General features: G+C 40.5%; 1 protein-coding gene across 2 annotated transcripts; it reads left to right on the forward strand.

The window, feature by feature from the left end:
• Positions 1 to 2,699: 2,699 nt before the first annotated feature.
• On the forward strand, positions 2,700 to 23,951 carry LOC306975749 (D-glutamate cyclase, mitochondrial-like). Of its 2 annotated transcripts, none has more exons than XM_079573475.1 (16): positions 2,700 to 2,817; positions 5,898 to 5,965; positions 6,245 to 6,382; positions 6,474 to 6,627; positions 8,750 to 8,836; positions 8,915 to 9,026; positions 9,824 to 9,974; positions 10,749 to 10,871; positions 11,016 to 11,231; positions 12,379 to 12,496; positions 18,439 to 18,581; positions 20,956 to 21,055; positions 22,026 to 22,174; positions 22,260 to 22,379; positions 22,612 to 22,772; positions 23,673 to 23,951. In XM_079573475.1, the coding sequence occupies exons 2-16, from the start codon at positions 5,911 to 5,913 to the stop codon at positions 23,817 to 23,819; spliced, it is 1,974 nt and encodes a 657-aa protein (XP_079429601.1). In that variant the 5' UTR covers positions 2,700 to 2,817; positions 5,898 to 5,910; the 3' UTR covers positions 23,820 to 23,951. The 2 variants fall into 2 exon arrangements, with proteins under 2 accessions (XP_079429601.1, XP_079429600.1); XM_079573474.1 differs by lacking the exon at positions 2,700 to 2,817 and adding an exon at positions 2,871 to 2,960 and having other exon boundaries at positions 23,673 to 23,950.
• Positions 23,952 to 25,747: the final 1,796 nt, after the last annotated feature.

Here is a 25,747-nt window from a genome sequence, read left to right on the forward strand (position 1 = left end):
TTGGTTGAGGCGTGGTCCTGCTCCTGAACCTAGTCAATAAAAAAATAACTCCATATTTGAAGTTTTGAATGGGTTTTTTACATTTGTGGCGTGACCCAAAGTGGGGTCGAGCTGAGGTGGGACTGTTGAGCTCCATAGGGCCAACCCACACTGAGACGCTTTGACGGGTTGCAAAAAAAAAGCTCAACCCCCGTCCTACGACTCAGATCTGTTGAATTCGGACGTGGCACCGCGGAGGAAATCAGAGACTTCCATCTGAGCAGGTAACTCGCTATTAACCTGCAGTGTGGTGTGCGCTCGCTTAGCGTGTCAGCCACTCATATTAAATAACCTGCCAGACAGGATGTCTGGTATTAAGCACCAGGTGACTGGGGCAGAAGCGTTAGTCATAGTTTCAATCAAACAACGAATAGTCTTCTTGTATTATTCTGAGATTAAGGCTTATATTAAGCAGTACATTTCCCTAAGTGGAAATGGCCTGTACTGCAGTGCACTATAGTGCCCACTGCTCCCGGTTCCCCTACAAAACTGGTTGTATGATGTATCAAATTCACAGAAGTAAATACATGAGTGAATGTCAGATAGATAAGATAAGATAAACTGTGTTGTCTGTCCCCGAAGGCGACAGAAATTCATTTTTTGACAGGCTCAAAACATGCACACGCACTTCCATAAAAGCACAAGGCACATTTAAAATCAACATAACAATAATGAACAACAAGACTATTATTATTTATTGTACAGTAACTTTGACCTACTCTCAGAGATACAAAACTCAGGACTCACGCCCCAGTCAGAACTTTAAGAATAAAGGTGTGTCTGATCAAGATGAACCTCATTCCAAACCTGACGCCGTCTTTGCGTGGTGTGACATCCTCCTCACACGGAAGCAGAGGCAGCGGAGGCAGCGGAGGCAGCAGAGGCAGCAGAGGCAGCAGGGGCAGCAGGGGCAGCAGGGGCAGCAGGGGCAGCAGAGGCAGCAGGGGCAGCAGGGGCAGCAGAGGCAGCAGAGGCAGCAGAGGCAGCAGGGGCAGCAGAGGCAGCGGAGGCAGCAGAGGCAGCAGGGGCAGCAGGGGCAGCAGCTCTGTTTGCTCACCCTCTAGTGCACCACCATGGAGAGAGGAGGACGGGAAGACACCATTTTACAGTAGGCTGACATGATTATTTATTTAATAATTATGATTTTATTCTATCAGCTGTGCATGTGATTATAATAACGGCAGAATTACCTCCTATGAAATCATTAAATTAGCAGTTGTTAGAGAATAAACAATGATGTCGGAGTGGATAGATGAAAAATAGACAGGATGTCTTATGCAGGAGAGGTTTATTTACCATCGGTGCGGGACCCGGAGACCTGAACTCGAGACCCGAAACTCAGAAAACAAGTGGAGAAAACAGAAACCTAAAGATAGACTCCTCCACACCAGACACCAGCCTTTAACGCTTAAACATTTGTTTTTTGTTTGTGACTGCGTTTGGGTGATGCATCACAGAATGGATGTGTGATATAAAATAGAGTCTGTTTTCAACTTAGAAATATTTAAATGTTCTCATAGCTGCATTTACGCAGAGCCAGAAAAGAAATCTTATCAAAAACTGTAAAAGCTGTGCAGAACAGCAGCTCCTTGCACGAGGTCATGGATAACAGTAAAGCTGAATTACAATATTTTGCTAAACAATAAATTGTCCCAAGCCAAATGTTGCCTCCCTGCAATGAATGACTAGACTTTTAAAAAACAGACCATAACATCAAGCATTTTTTTTGGGGGGGTAACACTTTATTTTACACTATTGACTAACTAAACTAACTAAATTGAGTACAATGTAATGGCTCTATAACAATGTGTAATAAGTTGTACCTATGGGTAAGACACACAATGGAATAATATGTATTTGTAGTTTGTAGGTACATAATGTTATAAGATATAATTCTAACCTAACCTTAAGCCCTAACCCTATAAGGGTCTTGTGTCCTATTATATATTACATTATGAAAAAAAAAAAGAGTGGTGCGCACTGAATGGGTGCTGCTGCCGGATGCTCTCTCGTTGAATGCAATTTCTCCATCTGTGAGATCAATAAAATACCATCTTATCTTATCTTATCTTATGTACTTACAAAGTACTAATACAAGTTATTCCATTGTGTACGTACTACATAGGTACAAGTTATTACAGATTGTTACAAAGCACATCACATTGTACTAAATCTAGCTAGGTACAATGTATCTAGGTAGTGTAGAATAAGAGATACCTTGTTTTGCTTTGTTTTTCTCCTTAGACTCAATTACCCATGAATCCTTTCTGTGGCTCACGTATTAAAGGGACATTATTACCATGTTATTACAAGGTAGTTTTACAATCACATGAAATGTATCACATTATGTAAATATATTAATAATCAATGTTATCTTAATAAAATCACAACACGAAATAAGTTTTAAAAGTGTGCCAACTGAAATGTCATAGCCTACTACAATGTAATAGCACATTTTTCTGGGCGCCCCACGTGTATTATAATAGACAGACATAAAACCACAAAAACACTCACATTGCTAGATTTTGTTTACTTACCTCTTCAAACAACTCTTGAAAGCGTTTAATATCGTACTTTACCTGTCTTAACCCTGTAAAGTACAGGACATGGGCGGATGGTGGAGTTGTTTCACACTTTTTCAGCCTGAACCGTTACTCAGAGAAGAAGGAGGCGAGAATAACATCCCCACCGGAAGTGCCTCTCTTGCAGTCAAACACATCAGAAATCTGCGCTCAACTTTCCGTTTCAGCAAAGTGAGCGCTGGAAAACACGATAAAAGTATGTGTTAGATTGTGTGCATTGTAAGTTTATAACCACAGAACTTGGGACGAGGACGCAAGCGGAAAGCGACGAATCTGCGACTGTCGCGCGCGCGTCAGAAGCAAGAGATGCTAACGGACATTATCAACATTTAGCAGCACGTATGTAGCCTTATTATGTTGAAATTGAGTGACAGATTTAGTCATAATGAGCTTAAGTAAAACAAATCTAAACTTGGGAGAAGAGATGGGGAAAAAATAAGGTGGATTGCATGGTTAAAATGTAACAAACGTGCGAAAAAGTGTGAAATATTGTGTTTCATTCCGATTCCAGTCTGTCTCCTTCATCATTTTTTTAACCTCTTAACCCCCGCCGGAACCGACCACATGTTCTACAGTTTGGCATTACCCAAATGTAAAAGCTTCTTGGGGGAAAAAGTGTCAAAACAGCAATAAAAATGTGATGAGAAAAAAAAAATCGATGAAAAAGTGACAGAAAAGCAGCATAAAACCCATGAAAAGCCACCAAATACCAACTAAAACGTGACAAAAAATCTATGAATAATATGACAAAAATGCAACAGAAAATGTGCCAAAAAAGCAACAACAAAAACGCAACAATAAAGTAACAAAAGAGCCACAAAAGACCAACAAAAGTCAAGGGTTCAGGGAATTCCGCAGTTACCATGGAGATACGCCATCTTTGCAGCTGTTAGCATACATTGCTAAAAACAGTATTAAAGAGGGGGTATTATGCTTTTTTCAGCCACATAGCACCAGTCTATATCACACTACAATGATGACGAGACCGTCTGTTGGTCTGTAAATGCAGTAAATTAGAATAACTGCCTTGTATAAAATTGCTCTTTCAAAATGGCGTTAGCGAATGACTTGAAATAGGCCCCTGTCTCTTTAAGAACCTCTGACCCTTTCCGACACGCCCCCTCCACACGCTGTCTGTGGCATCACAACACTACGCTCGTTGTCTCAACTGTATTGAAACTACGATCGGTGCATTTTACTTTTTATTGTTGGAAAGGAGCTACTGTTTATCACTTTGTGAACAATGGCCACACAGGATATTATTTGGAGACAAACCTTCCACACCGGACGCTTGGACGGGGCTCTTGCCTGAAAAATAACTGCTGTTTGGAGGCTTTCTCTTTGCATCTGCCATGCCCTATGGATCTCTAACTATACCCCCATGGACGACACCAGGATCTGCAGGAGCCCATACGATTCAAAGACGGACATTATCTGTGCAGGTGGACAATGGTTTTTCGAGGTTACCCCGTTAGCTTGTTATAATCGACTACAGCTCATTGTTGATGAAAAGTCTACAATAAACCACAAATGTGTAAAGCCAGGCTCATTGTGTGATCATCGTAAAGGCTGCTTCGAGTAGTTGCTGCTTTATTGACGTTATTTGTGCATAATATGCTGCCTGTTTTCAATGAATGTTGTGAAGGTGAAGGTTGTTAGCTTGTCGTGGCTAATAGTGCCTTAGCTCCGGGAGAAACCACTCGGCTACGACTCACTGTAGATGAAATGTGAGCAATAAACTACACAATCAACAAGCCAGGCTCCGTGTGTGATCATCATAAAGGCTGCTTCAAGCAGTTGCCTGTTTTAGTGACGTTTTCAATGCATAATATGCTGCTTGTATTCAGTGAATTTTCCCGTTAGCTTATCGCGGCTAGCTTGTTAGCTCCGGGAGAAAACCACTCGGCTATGACCCATTGTAGATGAAATGTGAGCAATAAACTTCCAAATCAACAAGCCAGGCTCCGTGTGTGATCATTGTTAAACGGTTCTTTATGTGTGTGGTGGTTTTATTGACTTTATGTGTGCATATTTCTCGTTTTCACGTGATGACTCGAGGTTTAGCTTAGCATTAGCTTTCTCCGGAGGCTCTGTGCATCATCAAGGCCCAGCGCAGAACCAGACACTGAAATAAGTGTTCTTGTCACCGGTTTTAATCCTGGGTGTTTCGGTAACAGAAACACTGATGTGTGTCTTTGTAAAAGTCTGCTGTGGCTCCGGTTCACAACACATGAAGCTAATCCTCCATGATGACTCTGTTTACATCTTAGGGCTAGACACTGCGGGGAGGGGGTTCTGCTGAGGAGCAGTGGTTGGTTACTCGGCTGGTGACGAAAGGTTGGAGGCGTATCCTGGAGGTCGAGGGCGTTTCCTGAAGGAATCAGGCGTTTTATCCCTAAAATGGCTGCCATCAGAGTTTCTACAGATTACTCGAAAATACGTGAATGTGCTAAGGCAACACTTCAGGCATGTTTTTAATGAGGGAATGACTTAATAACATGATGTAAAGCTTGAAAAAGTCGATTTTGCATAATACCCCCCCTTTAAAAAAAGTATTTTATTTATGTATTTTATTATTATTTTATTTTATTCTATTATTATTATATATATTTTTTCATGTATTTTCATTTTTCTTTTCTTTTTCTTTTCTCGGGGGTTAATTTTTTTTTTTTTTTTTTTTCGTTTTGTTGGGGAGGTGGGGGAAAAAAAGTCAACTTGTTGTAACTTGTTGTTCTGACTTGTCAATAAACAAAAAGTAAAAAAAAAAAAGTGGAGAAAATAGCATATTACAAATCATAATTATTTACTGTATCACAATATGTATCGGATCGGCCCGTGAGTATCATGATGCGCATCGGATCGTGACAAAAGTGGATCTCCCCAGCCCTACTAGCTATTGCTATAAACTTTATTGAAACTTCTTCTAGTTGCTTTGTATGAGAATTCAGAAATAAAAAAAAGCTGAATCAGGCTACTTTTTCTCCATAGGCCAATGCATAATTTAAAGTTAGAACATTGCAGGACAATATCAGAATATGACCTTCAATGCCTACACCAGGTGTGTTTATTTTGATCTGCTCTGAAGCCACTATTATTAGCCCATATAGTCTGACTGGCTATTCGTTTCCAATGAGGCAAGGCATGTTGATTAGTACCTGCGCATTTCTAACACAAGACAGCATTTGACTGTGTGTAATAATCAACTAAACCAGTCTGACCTACTTATTCCTGGCAAGGGATAAGAAACATAACAGCATTTTTTCTGTCTTCTGATAGGCCATCCGGAAACATGCTGGCAACATTGAGACCTATGAGAAGAGTCTTTTACTCCACAGGAAGCACAGGTAAATAAATGAAACTATGTAATTCTCTATGATAAATAGCATAATTGCAGCACTGATTTGTTTTTCATCTTGCAGAGCTAATTTTAATGACACTTTCAATAGATTAGTCTAATAAATGCAGAAGGATATCTAGATTACATTCCTTTCCTAATTTACTCAACACCTCTACAAAGCTTAACTGCAGCCTTATCTGTTTACATATTAACTTGAATAAACACAATGCTGAACAACACAGCATTTATGCCCTGCAGTGACTTTTTGCCGACTTTTGTTCCACAGCCGCACGGGGTACATGTTGCGATCGACTTGTTGCAATGGACCAGCGCCGTTGTTTAAGCTCCCTTAGTCCATTAGAATTGAGGCTAAAAATCAGGAATGAAGATCCAAGTATTAAAACTACAACAGGGTTAGCTTATGGTATGATGTAGGGAATATCATTAAGTGTGTGCATGTACGCTGGAAAAAATACGTTGCAACCCTGCATGTCTTGTGTTTATATACTCAACAGGATTTCAGCAAGCTAATGTTCTCCTGCTGCCGTCCGCCTTGGCGAAAGATTTTGAAGCTTTCTGTAGGAATAACACGGCTCCGTTGCCTCTTCTCTATGTCAGCAAAGCCGGGGATTCTTCAGGTGGACCACTGGCTCAAAATGCAGACATACGGTAATTGATTTAAGTTTGGCTTTTATTTATTTTTTTCTTCACGTTGTGTAATATACATGTCCTGAAACATTCGAGTGAAGGATGATTTATGAAGTGCTAAAGTATTGCAAGAGTGAAGAATCACGTGCATTCCTGAACATGTTTGTTGAGGTCTCAAGGTCAGCACGTTTCCTACTTTAGGAGTCCGCCTGGAGATGTTTTTGTTCTCTTCAGAGGACATTATATCACCAAAATCAGTGGTTCCCAACCTCTTTTATCTCGCTTGAGTCGTTATACTCCAATATTATTACAAAGTGTATTACAAAGTATTACAAAGTGACCAACTAAACTAAGATTATTCAGTATTTAATAGTGTTCAAAATGGAGCTCTGAAAATCAAACTTTTAATTGAAAAACAAAATTAAAACTAACTTTCCTTTCCTACCCCTGATTGGGAAACAATGACCTGAACAACACCAACCTATTTGATTTGCAAATGGCTACTATTTTCAGTTGGGTTCAGATTTTATATGGAAAGATGTTTCAGCCTTTATTCAAATCCAAGTAAATATAAGCAGACTTTGGGGCTCTTCAGTGACAGGTCCGAGCTGTACTTTGACCCAGTCGATGAGTCATAGCTCTTTTTTATCATCTTATGAATGATTTTCGTGACTGTGTACATAAACTCAGGGTGTGCAGTGCATTGCTTAAAAGTAAACTTTCCTTAAAGGAACAGGCCACTGTTTTTCTGTTATATGTTCTTGCCTGAGCTTAGACGAGTTGATACGTACCTGTCTGGTCTTTGTGCCCGTGGAAGAGCTTGGTCGCTTCTAACTTCACCCCGTTTGGAGCTATAGGAATATGCTGTCGTTGTGCGTGACTGAGGGCACGCACAACGACCAGACAGGTACGCATCAACTTGTCTAAGCTCAGGTAAGAACATATCTCAGTATGTAAAAACTGTGGCCTGTTCCTTAAAGGGAACCACCACAACTGCCTCTAAAATCCTGCACTGTCACTCAAAAGGTTGTTACTTCGTGTCCGAAGTGCTGTCATGCACAAGCTTAATATAGAGACTGCAGTTACAAGCAAGACCTGAGGTGGCAGAAGTGAGTATAAAAAACTTCTATATTAAGCTCGTGCATGACGGCACGACGGGATGACGGGACCCGAAGTAACATCTTTTTGAGTGACAGTGCAAGATTTTAGAGGAAGTTGTGGTGAACAGGTCTGAGCTCATTCTACACATTAGGACATGGCTGGAACATGTAGGGGGAGGAAAATACATAATTTTAACATTTTTAAACTCTATATAGTCCCTTTAATGTAACGCTTGAGTATTACAGAACAATGGCTTGACAACTGCAATTCAGTGAGAATTTCGCTGTGTCATGCTGTGTATAAACTGTGCCCTGGGCTCTCACCCACAGTCCTGGACCTAAAATATGTTAAAAAGAAAAGAAAAAAAAAATCCTTGCCATGAGGAAGGGTCTAAGGATGGGGGACGTCCAGGACAACTATCCATGTGCTGCATTACTGCTGGCTTCATTTAGACATTACATTTGCTTGCCCACATTATTCTTGATTGGTCCTAGACTTCTGCTGGTTTAGTTATGTCAATCACTACAAAACCATGAGATAAGACAAAAAGAGACAAAAATACGACAAAAAAGTGACAAAACTGCGGCAACTACATGACAAAAAAGTTAAAATGAGGCACTCCAGTCGAGAAGCTTTTAGATTTGGGTAAAGTCGAACTGGAGGCAATGGTTGAAGGTTAAGGCGGGGGGTAACATGTTAAAGTGCAAGGTTTAATAAAGGTGTCCAAAGTGTAACAAAGGTGTGCATGGCTTTTTATTTTTTGAGATTAATATTTTATTATTCCTTATATAGTGCATCACAGCAGGCAATCACCAACATGCTTGTGTCACCCTAAGCTGAATATGTTTTAGTCCATAGTTTTCATATTTTTGATGTACGATTCAGTAATGCCAGTTTGAATCCATTAATATCTAATCTATTAATATTTTTTAATCCCATCCATACCCAAATTATTACATTTTTAGTAAACCCCCATTCTTAATTAAACTAAACAGATCACAACTTCAGCAACTATTTCATCAGCATGTTTCCTTCTTTCTAGGACCGATATTTCCCAGTACTGTGTGTACGAGCACGGCAGAATGCTGAAAACAGTGTCCAGCCTGAGGGAGTACAGCAATCCTCTCAAGTAATGTTGGTCCAGAAGCTCGATGTCAACACGTGAAATACCATTCTCAACCGGTTGTGCTTTTGCATGTCTGCACAGGGACATGTTGTGTTTCTTTCTGGGCTGCAGTTTTGGCTTCGAGGGCAAACTGAAGGAAGCCGGCGTTCCCATCCGCAATGTGGAACAAAGGAAAAACGTCAGCATGTACAGAGTGAGTAACGTAGGCGGGACATCAACACCAGTCTGCCAGACAAATGCAGGTAGAGTTCAAACTTTTACTGAGAAGATTTTCTAATGTTTCAGAAGTGCTCTTTGGAGTCCGGAGAGGAAACCCTTGTAACAGACTAGGTTCACAGTTTAACTTAGCTTTAGTGTGAAACCAAAATTATAATTTAGTTTAGTGACACGTTCTCCTACATATCCTACTTTTTATACAATAATATTATCTTTATTTAACATGATTTGTTCATACTGTACTGTTTCAAAGAGTCTTTTCTTTTCATTTTAAAGCAGTACTAAGTAACTTGTTTATCTTAATGAATCCTTTTCATAGTCCCTCTGGGGGTAATACAAGTGTTAATGGGATAATTGGCGGTGTCTTTCATCTCCCCCTGGTGTCTCTGGCCAGAAAACCACAATTGCAAATTTGCTGCCACCGGGTCGGAGTCACCAATACACACTAATGGAATCAAAGAAGAAGAAGCTAACGGGCAAAGCTAACTGCTAACTACAATTAAAGAATAAAAAAACACAACATCCTAGGACACCTGCAGTGGCGCTCATGACCTCTAGGGGCATGTCTATAAATATATCAAGAGATTTTAGTCAACACTTTTAATTTAGTTTTAGTTTAAACTTTATAAGAATCAAGAGCCCTAAGACTAACGTGGGATTTTAATAAAACCACAGTGGACAATGAGGAGAGGTCAATGTCTTTCGAGCCCTGATTATTAAATTAAAAGTGTTGCTGAGTTTGGGTATAAACTGAAACAGCTGTGTTTGTGACAGACCTCAGTGTCCTGTGTACCAGCGGGTGTCTTTCGCTGCCCCCTGGTGGTCATGCTGCGTTATGTCCCCGCTGAAATGCTGGACACTGCGGTGGAGATCTCTCATCTGAACCCGCTGGCCCACGGAGCCCCAGTGCACATCGGAGACCCAGGTAAAATAGCATCTGTATTTATCCAATCAGACCACAATCTAGAACAGGGGTAGGCAACGTCAGGCCCGGGGGCCAAAACCGGCCCTCCATCATCAAACTCTGGCCCTCGCGATGATTTAGAGAAATCTTATGACCCAAATCCAAGATCGAATGCCTGTTAAAGTACTCAAGAAATGTGAAAAATACTGTAAATTCCTTAAAATGTCTTAGCAGAGCACCCTTTAAGGCCATAATCCTAAAAGAATAATCATCTAAAGGAAGAAATGACTTAAATCTACTTGAATTAAGAGATTAAATCTAAAGTTTGAGTAGATTTGGTCTGGCCTTAGAGCAGATAAAACCTATTCTGGCCAATCGAACAAGCACGTTTTTTTTCAAGTTTTTTCTTAATTCAGATTATTTTGTATAATTTCAAGTGAAAAAGAAATGTTTTTTTTACAGTAAAAGTTAATTTGTCTGATTTCCAGTGGGATTTCTATTTGTTCGATTGTCATTAGCGTTTTTATCTCATCTTAAATTTACTCACATTTAACATAAAAAGCGATTTTAAGAAATTTATCTACTTTAAGATGGACATTTTCCTAGTGTATATGATGTACAACACTGGCATATGTAGAAAGTGATGCTTTACGTCAATGGCTTCAATTGAAGGGTCCGGCCCTTGGTCTTTTGACGATGAAGAAAACCGGCCCTCCACCAAGCAAACTTGCCTACCCCTGATCTAGAATGTAATACAGAGGCCTATGAGGTGTTTAATAATTAAATGTGTCGCAGCTCTGTTGGGCATCCAGGACCTGTCCCGACCAGAGTATGGGGACGCCGTGGACCCGCAGCCTGGTGATGTGCCCGTCTTCTGGGCATGTGGCGTCACTTCCATAGAAGCGGTTCTCAGCACTAGTAAGTCAGGAGATTAATCAAAGGTTTTCTCTACTTAAAATGCTATGTTACTGTGTGGATTTGCATTTAGCCTGTGTTTTTAAAGGCCCTATACCTGATTTTTGTCTAGTAGTGAATTGAAAATGTGTTTTTTCTTTTTCCCAGAGCCGGCGCTGGCCTTTAGTCACTCTCCAGGCTGCATGTTCCTCACTGACCTCCCGGACTCCTCCTCCCCCGAGGGCCTGTCCCATCAGAGCCTTGACCCCCTCCTGACCCCCCTGAGCTTCCGACTGTCCCAGCGCCCTCTGTTCTACAGCTTAGCTTCAAAGAGGGCCGTGCGCAAGATCAGAGAGCTGGAGAAGATCATCGCAGAAGACCCAGGTTTGCACCACGAGTGAACTATTGTCTGCTACACTCACGCAAGGCAAGGCAGATTTATTGAAAGAGTAAAGTTTGTGCACCAAGTATTTCCAAAGAACAGCAGGGATGTTAAAGCAGTGGTCCTCAACGGGTGGGTAGTGTAGTTATTGTATTGAAATATAAAAGCATTGAAAGCGGGTATGGAAAAAAAATCTTATATCTTTAGATCCAAGTTTTGATGTTATTGGTAAATTTTTCCCCCCATTTTTGCCCAATTTTCATTTATTTATTTCCCTTTTTTTTTTTTACCCAATTTTTCCAGATTTTTTTTGTACACATTTTTTTTTCTAAATTTTCCCCCCATTATTTTTACACAATTTCCCTTATTTTTGCCACAATTTACCCCCATTTTTACTACAAATATATTGTCAGTTTGCAGATCTTCCATTATTGTTCTGTTTTTCAGCTCCGAGACAAAATATATTTTAGTAAAAGTAAAATCGAAAAAAGTATTGTTCAGGTATCGGTATCAAAAATCAAGTATTGCTAATGTGCTGGTATTTTCAGTGGGTCGCAAGCAAAACATTTTTTTGATATTTATGTACAGATAAAGTATAGAGTCAGTACTTGTGCCTGTTAAAATTACTTTTATCAAGTTGTTTTAATCATAATTTCAGCTTTTATGGCGTATTTGAAGAGACTAGTTGCAAGTTGGTCATTTTATACTCACTACTGCCACCTCAGGTCTTCAGCGTACTGCAGGTTCTATTTTAAGCTTGTGCATGACGGCACTTGGGACCCGAAGTAACAGCTTTTTCAGTCGCAGTACAGGATTTTAGAGGCAGTTGTGGTGAACAGGCCTGAGCTCATTCTACACATTAGGACATGGCTGGAACGTGTAGGGGGAGGAAAATACTTAGTTTGAACATTTTTAAACTCCGTATAGTCCCTTTCATGCTTATTCAATAGCATTGTTTAAGGAAATGACAATAATTTACATTTTATTTCACAAGTCTAAGTCATATTTGGGTCATGGCTTGTCAACCCAGGATGATTGTTGGTCCCGTTGCCAAACCACTGTATTAAAGTACATGCAGTAATTACACAGTTATTTGAAAACTGCATAACTGCTTGTTGTGTAATTAGGATAAATCACATGTCGTCGCAGGTGACCGAGGCATCAGTGCCATCGTTCTTCAGGACGAGCTGCTGTTGTCCTGCCTGGCTCTGTCCCACGCCTCATCTGTCGCCATAACAACCGGATTCCCCACACACTACATGCACAAGTAGGTCTGAGTCTGAAGACGCAGCACTCGATTTTTACGTTTTCAAGACTGTTGTGCAAAATCACTATTGTCCCCTCGTAGTATGTTGTGTGTACAGACATTTGTGTGAAAACGGGCATGGGTCTCACATTTTTAGCCTCTAGCGCAGAACCTCTGGCCTCCAAGATGATTTTGAGCCATTTTCTAGCAAAATATAAACGTATTTATCACGTACAAATAAATCGGTCCATATGGATGTTTATTCACAGCACATTGTTCAGTAGAAGCGAAAAAATAGCAGTCATAGCAAGCGCTAGCTGGTGTTAGCCTTAGCACGTTAGCAACATGTTTCGATTTTTCTCAAAATTGTTTTCCCCCATAACTGTTTTCAAATATGACCATATATGGGCGATTCCAGAGATTCTGTCTGTATACATTTTTCCCCCCTCTGGCTGCTTCGAACATGACCATATATGGGCAATTCCAGGCACTTTAGAATGTCTGGTCATGTGGCTGTGAATCGCTATGACGACAGGAAAAGTTCGCAGCTTGCTTTGTGAGACATTTGACAGACAGATAGATTGTGTCCTGGCTTTTGCAGCTAAATATCTCTGTTGTGACAGTTGTGAGCGTGTACAGTTACAGAATTAAGCGTAGTTGAAGATTTAAATCGTTGTTGGGGAGTTGTATTTATACGTTTCTTGTAGAGGTGATCGTCGAGAGGTGAAGCGTTCAGCCACAGTGTGGTGAGGCGTGTGACGTTGTTAGCTTGTTGCTCTGACTTGTGTCTGAGTTCAGATCAGTTAAAATGTATTTTAACATGTCTTTAAAAGATATATTGTTCCGCATATCGAGGGACCCTGACAGTTGGGCAACTTGGACTGTAAACCTGTTAGAGCAGTTATATGAAGTCTTAGTCACGGTTCTCTGGTTCTGTGTTGTTTTCGCGGTCGTACGCTACATTGCAGTTGTGACCCTCGGGGTAGTTATCAGTGTGGTCGGAGGCGTGATTCTCACAAGCGAATCTGTCTTGATAGGCTTCACAAAAGTGGTGTCATTCGTGGAGACGGTGGTCAACATTATAAACTATGTACCGCGCTTGTGCATCTTTAATGTGGGGCCGTTATACATTTTCATATCCCCACTGTCCTTCTGGCCGTACCCTCTGCCGAGCTGGGTGCCTTTCAAGCAATCGTACGTAGCTTTAGCGATAAATGCTCCGATTGTCCCTTTGGATCAGCTGTTTTTAAATGTTAACTTTTACCCATCGGTCTTTTTTTATCTCCCTCCCCTTTCAGCTTTTTCTTTCTCGTCCTTCCACGTGACCGTCACCGGGATCTCCCTTTCCCTCCAAACCGTCCCATTTGAGATTATCGGTCTCTCAGCGTATGCGAGTCTGGCTTCACTGCTACGTGAGCGTGAAGCCAAAGTCAATGTTCAGTTTTTCCCAGGAATTTGCCGTAGAAAAGCCCGGACTGAAGCCTCACTGATTCCTGACCTCGCCATCCCAAAGGAACCGATCATCATCCCACCAGATACATCTTTAAGTGCCCCAGAAACCCACCAGATAATCAACATGCCGAAGCCAGAAAGATCTAATTTCGTGACTTATGAAGGCTGCATCGTCTCCTCTTTGCTCGTCTGGTGGAGCCTGGTGTCACATTGGGTTACACATTAAGGGGAACAGCGTGATGTTCTCAGAGTCCAGGTCTCTCTGCTGCTCTGGACTCCCCCCTTTTCCCTTCCCCTGACCCCCATCCCAAAATTAACACATTGGTTGAGTAGTTTCCCATCTTTCCCAACAAGAAAGTCCTTGGTTTGATTCCCAGAGCAGGTGAGATGCTTCTGTTTGAAGCGTTCATGTTTTCTCCAAGCCTGAATGGATCAACCTTTGAGACTTTCACGCACATGTTTTTAACACAACTTGTGCGTAAAAGTCTTATGGGGTGATTCTTTTAAACATGGAGAAAGCATGAAAACTCAGAAACATCTCACCTGTTCTGAGAATCGAACCTGGGACCTTCTTGCTGTGAGGAGCGACTTCTGGGTCAGCCTGTCCGTCCATGGGAGTGGATCTCTCCTTTTTCTTCTGGTTCTCCCCGAGGTTTCTCTTTGATCCCACTGGGTTAAGAGTTTGTCTAGGTTCCATTGGCTGCTGACTTTAAATTTAATTTGATCTGGCTTTTGTGTAGGGCTTTGATGGTTGTAAGATTAAAATTCTTACAAACTTGGTAGTGTTGGCTTGGTAGTGTTCAGTTGTAGCTCAGAATGATGATAATGCATAGGTTTTCTCCTTTTGTTAACTTTGTTGTCAGTGCTGGGACTTTCTCCTTTGTATTTGATCCATAGTGTTGTTGAAAAAGACATTTTGGCTCAAAGAAAATGGATTTAGGATGGACTTTAACTTCTGTGCAAGTGAGGGCTTACACAGACATTAAACAGCAGTCTGTAAGTCTGTGTTAACTTTATTAAAGTTGAATACTGGCTATAGCGCTTTGAGAAGATTGCCAAGGTTGTAAGATTAATATTTCTTACAAAGTTGGTGTAGTGTTGGTGTAGGAGTGTTCAGTTGTAGCTTAGAATGATAATAATGCATTGGTTTTACATCACTTTCCTCCTTTTGTTAACTTTATTGACCTTGTTGGGAATTTGTCCTTTGTTTTTGATCCAAACTGTTGTAGGAAAAGACATTTTGGAAATTGGAATACTGTAGCGCTTTCAGAAGATTGCCACGGTTGTAAGATTTAAATGCTTACAAACTCGGTATATAATAATAACAATACTAACAATAACCGCTGTGCTACCGTGCCGCCCGGTTGTTTGGTGACTCTGGATAAAGAACAGAGGAACGGGAGCAACAGCAAAAGGCCAGTGCTTGGTTGGCTTGTCTTGCACGGACAGAGCCTCCAACTCTGGACATCAGTGGACATGCTCATCTCATTAAGACGAGTATGAATTGTCAGCTATTTTGAAAAAGGACTCTACAGGATAAGCTTTTATGTGAATGAGATGAGTTAGTGCTAAAACACAATGTCTTCACAAAAAAGGCTGAGCTCTTCTATTCATGCAGCTCGCTTGGAAGTTAAAGCAGAAGTAGCAGCACTTTTGGTTCGAAAAGCTGCATTAAAGCAAAAGCATGAACTTGAAGAGAAAATGGCAGTTCTTAGGAGGAAAAGAGAACAACTTGAGTTAGAAATCAAAATGGCTGATGTTAACATTACTTAACATGCTTCACTGAAGTCTACCAGGCGACATAAGACTGTCTCCAAGGAAGTGAGCATAAAAGAAAAGGAAATTAAGTTGTTGCTAGATCGTCGTCTCGGGAGGGACGGTCTGCTGTGAAAACGTGACATTCCATTAGGGTTGGGCGATGGTCCCTTAATTGGCCGTTGACGATGTTTACAGTGAACCTCGTAACTCCGCCTCTTTCTCTCCTCTCTCGGTCCTTCGTGAGAATAATCCAAACCCATGCGCACTCAGCTTGCTCCGATGTGAGAGCCATTTTGTCATTTTAAAACGGTTTAAGTTTCCGTACGAAGCAAAGCAAAGCAAAGCCACGCACTGAGCTGCAGAGAGAGAGAGAGCCCCGCGCGTCAGAAACAGAGCAGCGCTGCGTCTTTACTTTAATAATTACGGCTAACACATTGTGGCTTCTGGCAGGCTACTGAAACTAGCGTGCATATTAGTTATATCCGTGATTTAATTTACAGTGCAATCCCTGCAAAGTGTGTAGGTTTACAAGGCCTACAGAAGACCAGCGCGTGTTTCTGACGGGAGGGGGTGTGGCATCACAATGGTGGCTTTCCATCGTGATGTTGCTCATCCACCACGATGATATCCATCGGCACAACACTCCATTCCATGACACAAATTAAGGTTAGGGCCCGGGATAAGATTAACCTTAAAGTTAGGATTAGAGTTAGGATTAGGGTTATTTGTATTTTTCAAGAAACAAACAGAGCAGCAGACCGTGCCTCCCGAGCCGACAATCTAGCAACAACCATAAAACAGACTCTACTATAAGTTACTAAAGCAGAAACCCCACATTGCCATGAAGTTGTTCCACTCTACCTCCCCCAGAGACTACCTCTCCTGCCACTCCAGTGACAATACAGGGGCTGGGGCTGATGAGGGCCTCCCAGCCTGTCAAGGACACTACTCCAGGCATTTTTGATCAGCTCTTCAACGTTCCTACTCCATCTCAGGAACAAGATGACATCTTCATCTCCAACAGCAAGCCTAATCCCTCTAAAGTTGTGGATTCCTCTGATGTGGCTTACAGCAAAGCTATAGGGCCAAGTGCTGTGGAAACCCTATTGGGAAAGGGTTTGTGAAGCCCTCTGCGGAAAGAACAGGGCAGGACAGGCCTCCCTGATGTTGGTTTGACTGTGGATAGAGGGGGCATGCTGAAGAGATGTGAGTTTACTGTTGATGTTTTGCTGGATCTGGACAAGGAGTTGAGTAGATCCTGCATTTCTTGTAAGGCCTATTTGCCCTCGGTCTTTTCAGACTTTCTGAAGAAGCTCAAGATCTTTTCCACCTTAAACAACCGAAGGCATACAAGCGGAAACGATGGAATTCAGGACATCAAATAAAATGCTTATTTGTGACTCCAAATGGACTCCTTTATGAAATGTAAATAAAGTAAAACAAAAATGTATTGAAGGTTTTGTGCATGTAAAATATATATATTTTTAGAGATATTGAGAGAAAAGTTAAAAAAAACATTAATGTCCTGTTTCCCACTGTGAATATACGTGTAATTGTTCTGGCTCATGCAGAGACAATTAAGGGGCCGGTGTGTAGTGGCCAAAATGTACCACATGGCCTATAGGTGTCGCTGCTGCGCTAAGGGTGTGACCTCTGCCTATTTAAGCAGCGTAATCAGGCTGTGATGGGCTGCACCGGTGAGGAGAAACAGTCTTTTGACCGTGTCACAAGACGAAATAAAGGACATTTTGCTGCACATATTCTGAGTATTGGGCTCATTCAGGAAGGAAACACGCGTCCGAAGCTTCTACCAAACCGGTGCCTCCTAGTGGCTTTGTGGCACAGGGCCAATGGCTTCTATACCTGGGGTAGACTGACAAAAGCAAAGCTACTTGTCCGAACATCTGGCATAGCAGAGGCAGCTAAATGCTAAAAAGATGTCAGCATTTGGCCTCTCCCAATCTCTTCCTATACGCTTGGTGACATCACAGCTCTACTTCCGGTGTCGTAGATGTGCGAGAAACTACAGAAAACTCGTTAATACCACAATCAATATTTCGGAAACTCAACAGAAAGTGACTGAACATACTTATTTATTAGGCCCAGTAGCCAAAAATGCTGTACCAACTGTAGCGGCACCTCGGAAGTAACAAAACGAAGTAACAACTTTTTGAGTGACAGTGCAGGATTTTAGAGGCAGTTGTGGTGAACAGGTCTGGGCTCATTCTACACATTAGGACATGGCTGGAACATGTAGGGGGAGGAAAATACATAATTTTAACATTTTTAAACTCTGTATAGTCCCTTTTAGTGAATTGTGCCAAAATCAAGGCTTTAAATGTAATTTAAAAGCATAACAAATTTACAAAATGATGGTCAATAATATACTCAACTGCAGTTTTAGCAGAAATCGACATTTGTTTTTGTTCTAAAGTTTCCCAATTTGTCCAAATCCCTTTTTTTTGTTTGATGAAATGTTGAAATGAAATGAAAAAACTAAATATGCACCAATTTTTCCTTTGTTTGCGGTATTAAAATATTGTATCTGGGCCTTAAAATGCATTAAATTTTACATCTGCCTGTATAAATATAGAAAAAGATAATTGATAGTCTGCTCCATGAAGTGTGAAACATGCTGCTTATATATGGAATGAGTTTTGAGACCTCGAACATGGTTTAACAAATTACAAGCATCTCGCAGGTCACGAGAAACAAAAGCACATGAATAAGTAATGCCTGTTTGCTCCCCGCAGTCCTCCTGACGAGACAGATGGTCCACCCGGGGCTGTTGCCATGGCGAACATGCTGTTGTCTTTGGGGAAACAGGTGACCATGGTTTCGGACAGGAGGGGCCTGCAGCTGAACCAGGACCTGATCGATGACGCCGTGAGATCAGGTGAGAGAGGAAAGACCGGGGATCTCAAAGGCAATCGCTTTTAAATGGGCTGGATGGAAGTGGGACATTTTTATACTCACTACTGCCACCTCAGGTCTTACGTGTAACTGCAGTCTCTATATTGAGCTCGTGCATGACGGTACCCCGGACCCGAAGTGGTGGTGGTGAACAGGTCTGAGCTCATTCTACACATTAGGACATGGCTGGAACATGTAGGGGGAGGAAAATACATCATTTTATATTTTTAACCCCTTAACTCCCACCTGAACTGAGCACATTTTCTCCAGTTTGGCTTAACCCCTGTCCAAAAGCTTCTGGAAAAAAAGCTGTGAAAATAGCAACAAAACTGAGACGAAAACAATGATGGAAATGTGACAAAAAAGTGAGAAAACATTGACAAAAAAGTGACGAAAAATTGATGAAAAAGTGGCAAAAATGTCACAAAAATGTCACAAGAAATTGATAAAAAATTGACGAAAAAATTACAAAAATGACCAAAAAATGACAAAAATGTGATAAAAATGTGACAAAAAAATTACAAAAAAATGACAAAAAATGACTAAAAAAATGACAAAAAAGTGACAAAAATATGATAGAAAATTGCCAAAAAAATGACAAAAATTTGACAAAAAATGACAAAAAAGTTACAAAGATTTGTTGAATACCCAACAAAAAAATGATGGAAAAAAAATCTGATGACGTGAGGAAAAAGATCCTCTCGGTTCAGGTGGGAGTTAAGAGGTTAAACTCCGTATAGTCCCTTTTAACTACTTTTAAAGTCACTCACTCTCCTCTGTTAGAGCTTTGGACGTTTCAGCCGAATGCGTAGATGCACATGTGGAATTATTATCGAGGTTGGCACAATTTGGTCGCACATGTCTCTATGATCCCCGTGTAGACCTAGACCCATGACAGCCGTGTTCTCCTAGCACCAGATTTTGACAGTATAATCACTCCAGAAATACACATTATTCCAAAAGCCTTTGCACCTCCTCGGGGCAAAGTCAAAGCTCTTGAAAGGCCAAGTTTAGCCTGCCGCCTCACCTTTGAACATTCCTGGTTTACATATTTCAAGTGGATGTTTGCTGAGGTTCCCATGACACCATTAGCTGCCACGCTAGTATAGAGGCTTTAAACTGCAGATCAATACAATTACAATTTGCCTTATTATTATCTTGAGTGTGATGTTTGTGCTTTACATAATAAGTCAAATTGAAATACAGACCTGAGATTGACTGTATTTTAGCACCTCTTTACCATGTCAAAGCACCTCTAAAGCACTTTAACAGGAACTAGATGCAAGTTGGTCATTTTTATACTCACTACTGCCACCTCAGGCCTTAGGTGTAACTGCAGTCTCTATATTAAGCTTGTGCAGATTCAAATTCATTTATTGGCAATTTGCAGTTTGAAAAACCACATTGGAAAAAAATGTGCAAAGAGCTCAAAGTGCAATATGTAAAACACGTAAAAAGACACAATATAAAAAACAGAACAAACAAACAATGCCACATTAAAAGCCTAAGGGCAAAATATTGTACAATAAAAGTCCACACAGATAAATATAATAGGAGGGCTTGTTTAAAGTGCCTTGTTTAAAGTGATCACAGCTTGAGGAAAGAAACTGTTAATTAGTCGATCAGTAGAACATATGAATGAGCGATACCTTCTCCCTGAAGGAGGCATCTCAAAAAAGGCTTTAGCAGGGTGGCCTGAGGCATCATTTGCGAGTTTTAAAGCTCGATTCAGTAGTCGAGCTTTATATGTGGCCTCCAAGGGCGGCAAAGTGCAGCCAATGGTCCTGCTGGCTGAGCACTTTGTTCAAAGCCTTCTTCTCTTTCAGAGTGAGATTACCAAACCACACTGTAATACAACTGGTCAGGACACTTTCAATTACACAATAATAAAAGTTCAAAAGAATCCTAGTATTTTGGGTAAACTCTCGAAGCCTGCGTAAAAAGAAGAGGCGCTGTCTCGCTTTCTTAGCAGTGTTCATATGTGAGCTCCAATTCAAGTCATGAGAAAGAGTCACACCCAAGAATTTACATTTCTCAACAATCTGCACATCAGAATCTTGGATAGTAATAGGCAACTGATTCCTATTGTGACAAAAATCAATAACAAGTTCACATGTTTTTGAAGTGTTCAAAAGCAGGTTGTTTTCTTTACTCCACTGCATGACGGCACTTCAGAACTGCAACTTTTTGAGTGACAGTGCATTATTTTAGAGGCAGTTGTGGTGAACAGGTCTGAGCTCAGTCTACACATTAGGACATGGCTGGAACATGTAGGGGGAGGAAAATACTGAATTTTAACAGTTTTTATCTCCGTATAGTCCCTTTACCCCGATAACCAGGCTGATTGTTCTTGTCAGGTGTGCTGTCTGCTCCCGTACCCCTCGTCACTTTTGAGGACAATGGCCCAGACTCCGCCGTGCGTTTCCTGTGTCACGATGGAGACGTCAGCAAACCCAGGTCTAATTTTGTCTAAAATATTTACCAAAATCTGTTGTAACACATCTGCTTTGGTGTGTTGATTGACAGATGGGGTCAGTAACTTACTACTTTAACTCCATTACATTTCTCTAAAAACTTCTGAGTAAAACAGTTAATTTGGCCATTTGTTTTGTTCATTTCAAAAGCCTAATATGTACAGTCCAGAACAGTCGGTGGTGCTGATCAGATGTTCTGTCTAATGCCACCGATTCACAACAACACCTGCTGTACAGATGGGCATTTTTTTTCTGTGTTTGAAGGCACAAGGTTATTATTGACCGCTTTTATTTAACCTCTTAACCCCCAGCTGGACCAAGCACATGTTCCAGTTATTTTCCAGGCATCCAGGCATTACTCAAATCCAAAAGCTTCTTGAAAAGAAAATGAGTGACGAAAAGAAAACGGAAATGAAGAGGGAAACGCAACAAAAAAGTAAAAAACAAAAATCCAAAAAAGCATGAAAACTGTTACAAAATAACAACAAAAATACGATAAAAATGCGACATAAATAAGAACAAAAAGTTACAAAAATGTGACAAAAAAGTGGTAAAAAGATCACAAAAAATTATGAAAAAGTAAAAAAAATACGACAGCATGGAAACACAACGGGGGGAAAAATCTGTTTTGTAGGTTTTCGCTTTCAGAAGAGGCATCACACTGGCCTGTAGGCTGTAGGAAGCTTTTAGATTTGGGTAAAGCCGAACTGGAGAAAATGCGCTCCATGAAAGTGGGGGTTTATATGTGAACTCATATCCTTCCACCAAGGAAAAATAGTTCCCGACAAGTAGTACCACAGCAATAAGTTAAATCAATCACTGTACTGTATATACATTATTATAACAGTATTTTTTAATAAGACACTGATCCTTGTGGTGCATCTTGTTGTGCGTTGATTGGTCAGTAACTACAGAGATACAAGATGACACAAGTCTTCATTTGTGGACTACAGGTATGACCACTTGGTGGCGATAGAGCGCAGCGGACGAGCCGCAGATGGAAATTACTACAACATGAGAGGAATCAACATTAAGCACCTGGTGGACCCCATTGACGACCTGTTCATCGCCGCTAAAGGAATCCCAGGCATTTCTACAACAGGTCAGTCACACTGCAGGTCACATGGGAGGATCAGGCGGGGTTTAATGCAAATGGGATAAATTGATTAAGATGTTGTCTGTTTAAGGGATCGGCGATGGTGGAAACGAGCTGGGGATGGGAAAAATGAAGGAGAAAGTGAAAAGCCTGATGCCCAAAGGAGACCTGATCGCCAGTGACGTCCCGGCTGATTACGCCATCACCTGTGGTACGGAGTCCCTGTGTGTGCAGTTCAGTCTGCCGTTACCGAGAATTTAGGTCCATGTAGCGTTTTTGCTGATTCAAATTAGACTTAAACTATTAAAAGTTATTTAAGAACAGAAACGATAAGAAAAGAAGGGACAAAACCATCAGAACTTACAGTGACACATATGAAAAGAGCCTGAATTCAATATTATTCATGACTTTGTTTAAGCTCCCCTCTCTGTCGCCCCCTGCAGGCGTGTCGAACTGGGGCGGGTATGCCGTGGCGTGTGGCTTGTTCCTGCTGCAGACCTGCCCCTCACATCAGCGTTACTTGAAGAAAGGACTGGGCCTGAACCGAACAGCGCCCCCAGAGGAGACTCAGAGATGGACGTCCGGACTCCCCTCTGTGGACAAGGTAAACCACACACAACTGAACTGACCCTTTTAGTTCATTTAGACTTAAAAAATACATTAAAATATTAGTAATACCATATTCTTTAATGATCCTCATGCAGTCCCACTACCTCACTGTGTCTATTTACACACATGCTGCTATAATGAAAACTGCATTTATTTGAGATACTGAAATCCATTCGGGAATAGGGAACAATAATTATCATTATCGCAGTATATGCTCCATCTAGGAAGATCTCTGAGGTCATGTGACTGAGATTTAAGTTTTTTTGTTGCTTATCTATCTTAAAACAACAACGCATAGACGCCTTGTGCAGAAGTTCAGTTTTACTAGTTAGTTTTTGTAGATTTTTTTGGAGACAAAAACAAACGGAAAAGTCTTTGTCTGCGTAATCCTCACGGATCCCAACAAGAACCATTTAGCAAGGGAGGTAGTAGGGATCTTGATTGATCTTGATTGTTCTTTTCTGAAATCGTATCTCAATAAAATATAGTTATGTCCTTTCACTTTACTACAGTATATTGAACCACATGTTTGGAGATTGTGTCCAACTTGTCCAGAACAAAAGGAAACGTAAGCGTGTGGGGAAATGTAGAAAGTGTTGTCAAGTTGCCTTTCACTGGATATGTCGTGTCACTCCCAATATTCCAATGGGAATATTGTATTACTTTTATCATCTTGTATTAAAGATAGAAGCCAGTCTATCAGCTTTTCACTTGCACTAGAAGTTTAGTTAAATAGCAACCGGGACAAAGTGCAAAAATATTAATGAAAGATGCTTGGCAGATTTAGCTTTAGCTAGTTACCATCTGCATGGAGGATGTGTTTAATATTTTTGCAAATCTGTTTGGTTTGTTTGAATAGCTCAGTCGTAATAATAACTCATTATTTATTTTCCAGGAGGAGTCTTTTCTGTCCACTCTGGTGCGTTTCGGGGTCAGGAGCGGGAAAACTGGGAACCTGGCGATGGAGGTGGACGGACTGACGTTTTATCCCACACACTCTGAACTCATCGCGAGACTCCTGAAAGTCACTCACTCCACATGAAGTTAAAATTCAGACCAAACTGCAGAGGCCATTGAGGACATTTTAACACTTACATGGTTAATGCCAATGCAGTAAAAAGTACATGGAATACTTGTCCCTGGCATAGTTTCAGAGCCTATAACAGAAATGTTTTTTCTGTATCCACTAATGGGCCTTAAGCTTTCAGACAAAGCCTTATGTGTCAAACTTGAACAAACCTGAACAAAGTTGTATGAGCCGATGCCAAGTGTTTCCTAACCTTTCAGTCTGATTTCATTGTGAGTATTTTCATAATTTCCACAATGTCAATGCTGAAGCACCATAATATTGTTATGTCATTATTTAAGCAGGATATGTCCATTTTAAAGGAGAGTGTACTTTTTGATGATTGTGATAGTCTAATAAGCTAAAATTATGTAGTTGTATCATTATACAATTACCACACTAACTATCACACTAATTTACTCTGCATCTTGTTTTCAGAATATGTTATTATGATTGTGTTTTTATTGTTATTGCACTTAAGCTGGTTTGATAGTTTAGTCAGAGCAATGTTTGATTTGCACATTTAGTTAATGACTCATCCAGGACAATGGCTGGACCTTAGTTCTTTAATAAAATATTATACATTTGTCGTATTTGCCGTATTTATTTCAACATCTGTGGCATCTCAACTGTTTCCCAAAGCCTTGGTCTGAAGTGGGCGTGGTCAAGCATCAACATCTACATCTGGAGGTGTGTGTCCTCCCTTTGGTTAGCATGCGGCTAATTTGCCAAGGATACATAAGTTTAGCCTTCGCTGCTTTGCTCCAGCCAAAATCACCCATAATTCACCACAGCTATCAAGAAAAGAAAAAAAGGTGGTACTGGCTTGTGTCACTTGGGGGGAAAAAAATCATGCTTTGCTTGTTTAATAGATCTGGAGCCAGTGTTCATTTTAGTAAGTAGCATCTATTTATATAGCACCTTCACAGACAAAAAGCCACATGGTGCTTCACAACACAGTTTAATAATCAGAAATTACATGTAATATAAAAGGCCAAGACTATACAAAACTCATAGCAGCCCAAGAGTAATAATTAAAAGCTTGAAGATATAAATGAGTCTCAGGTTTGCTTTTAAAGGCGTCAACAGAGTGAACTGAGCTCAAAGAGGGCGGAAGATCATTCCAAAGCCTGGAAGGATCGCCATCACCTTTAGTCCAAAAACGAGTGCGTGGAACCTTCAGCAGGTTCTGATCCACAGACCTCAGAGCCCGGGCAGGGGCTGGATCAGGTCACTGATGTAAGAAGGAGCCTGACTCTTTACACAAACGTTTTTGTCAAGAACGTACAGGCACAAGTATTGACAGACACTCGTGTTTTAGGGGAATTGTACACCACAAAGAGTAAATATCAAGCATTGGCTTAACGTCTTGACTCCCACCTGAACCGAGCACTTTCTCTCCAGTTTGGCGTCACCCAAATTTAAAATCTTATTGGAAAAAGTGTCAAAAAAGAAGCGACAAAAATGTGATAAAAAACAATTAAAAAATGTGACAAAAAAAACAACAAAAATTGACAAAACAATAAAAATGTGACAAAAAATAATGTCACAAAAAATAATAAAAAATTGACAAAAAACATTAAAATTTGACCCCAAAAATGTGACAAAAAAACAACAAAAAATTGACAAAACAATAAAAATGTGACAAAAAAATGTGACAAAAAATAATAAAAAATTGACAAAAAACATTAAAATATGACCCCAAAAATGTGACCAAAAAAACCCAAAAATGTGACAAAAAATAATAAAAAATGGACAACAAAACAATAAAATTTGACCCCCAAAAATGACAAAAAACAATAAAAATGTGACAAAAAAATGTGACCAAAAAAACAAAAAATGTGACAAAAAATAAAAAATTGACAAAAAACATTAAAATTTGACACCAAAAAAAAGTGACAAAA

Source organism: Gobius niger (assembly GCF_951799975.1).
Source record: "Gobius niger genome assembly, chromosome: 16".
In the NCBI taxonomy this organism is placed as follows: Eukaryota; Metazoa; Chordata; class Actinopteri; order Gobiiformes; family Gobiidae; genus Gobius; species Gobius niger.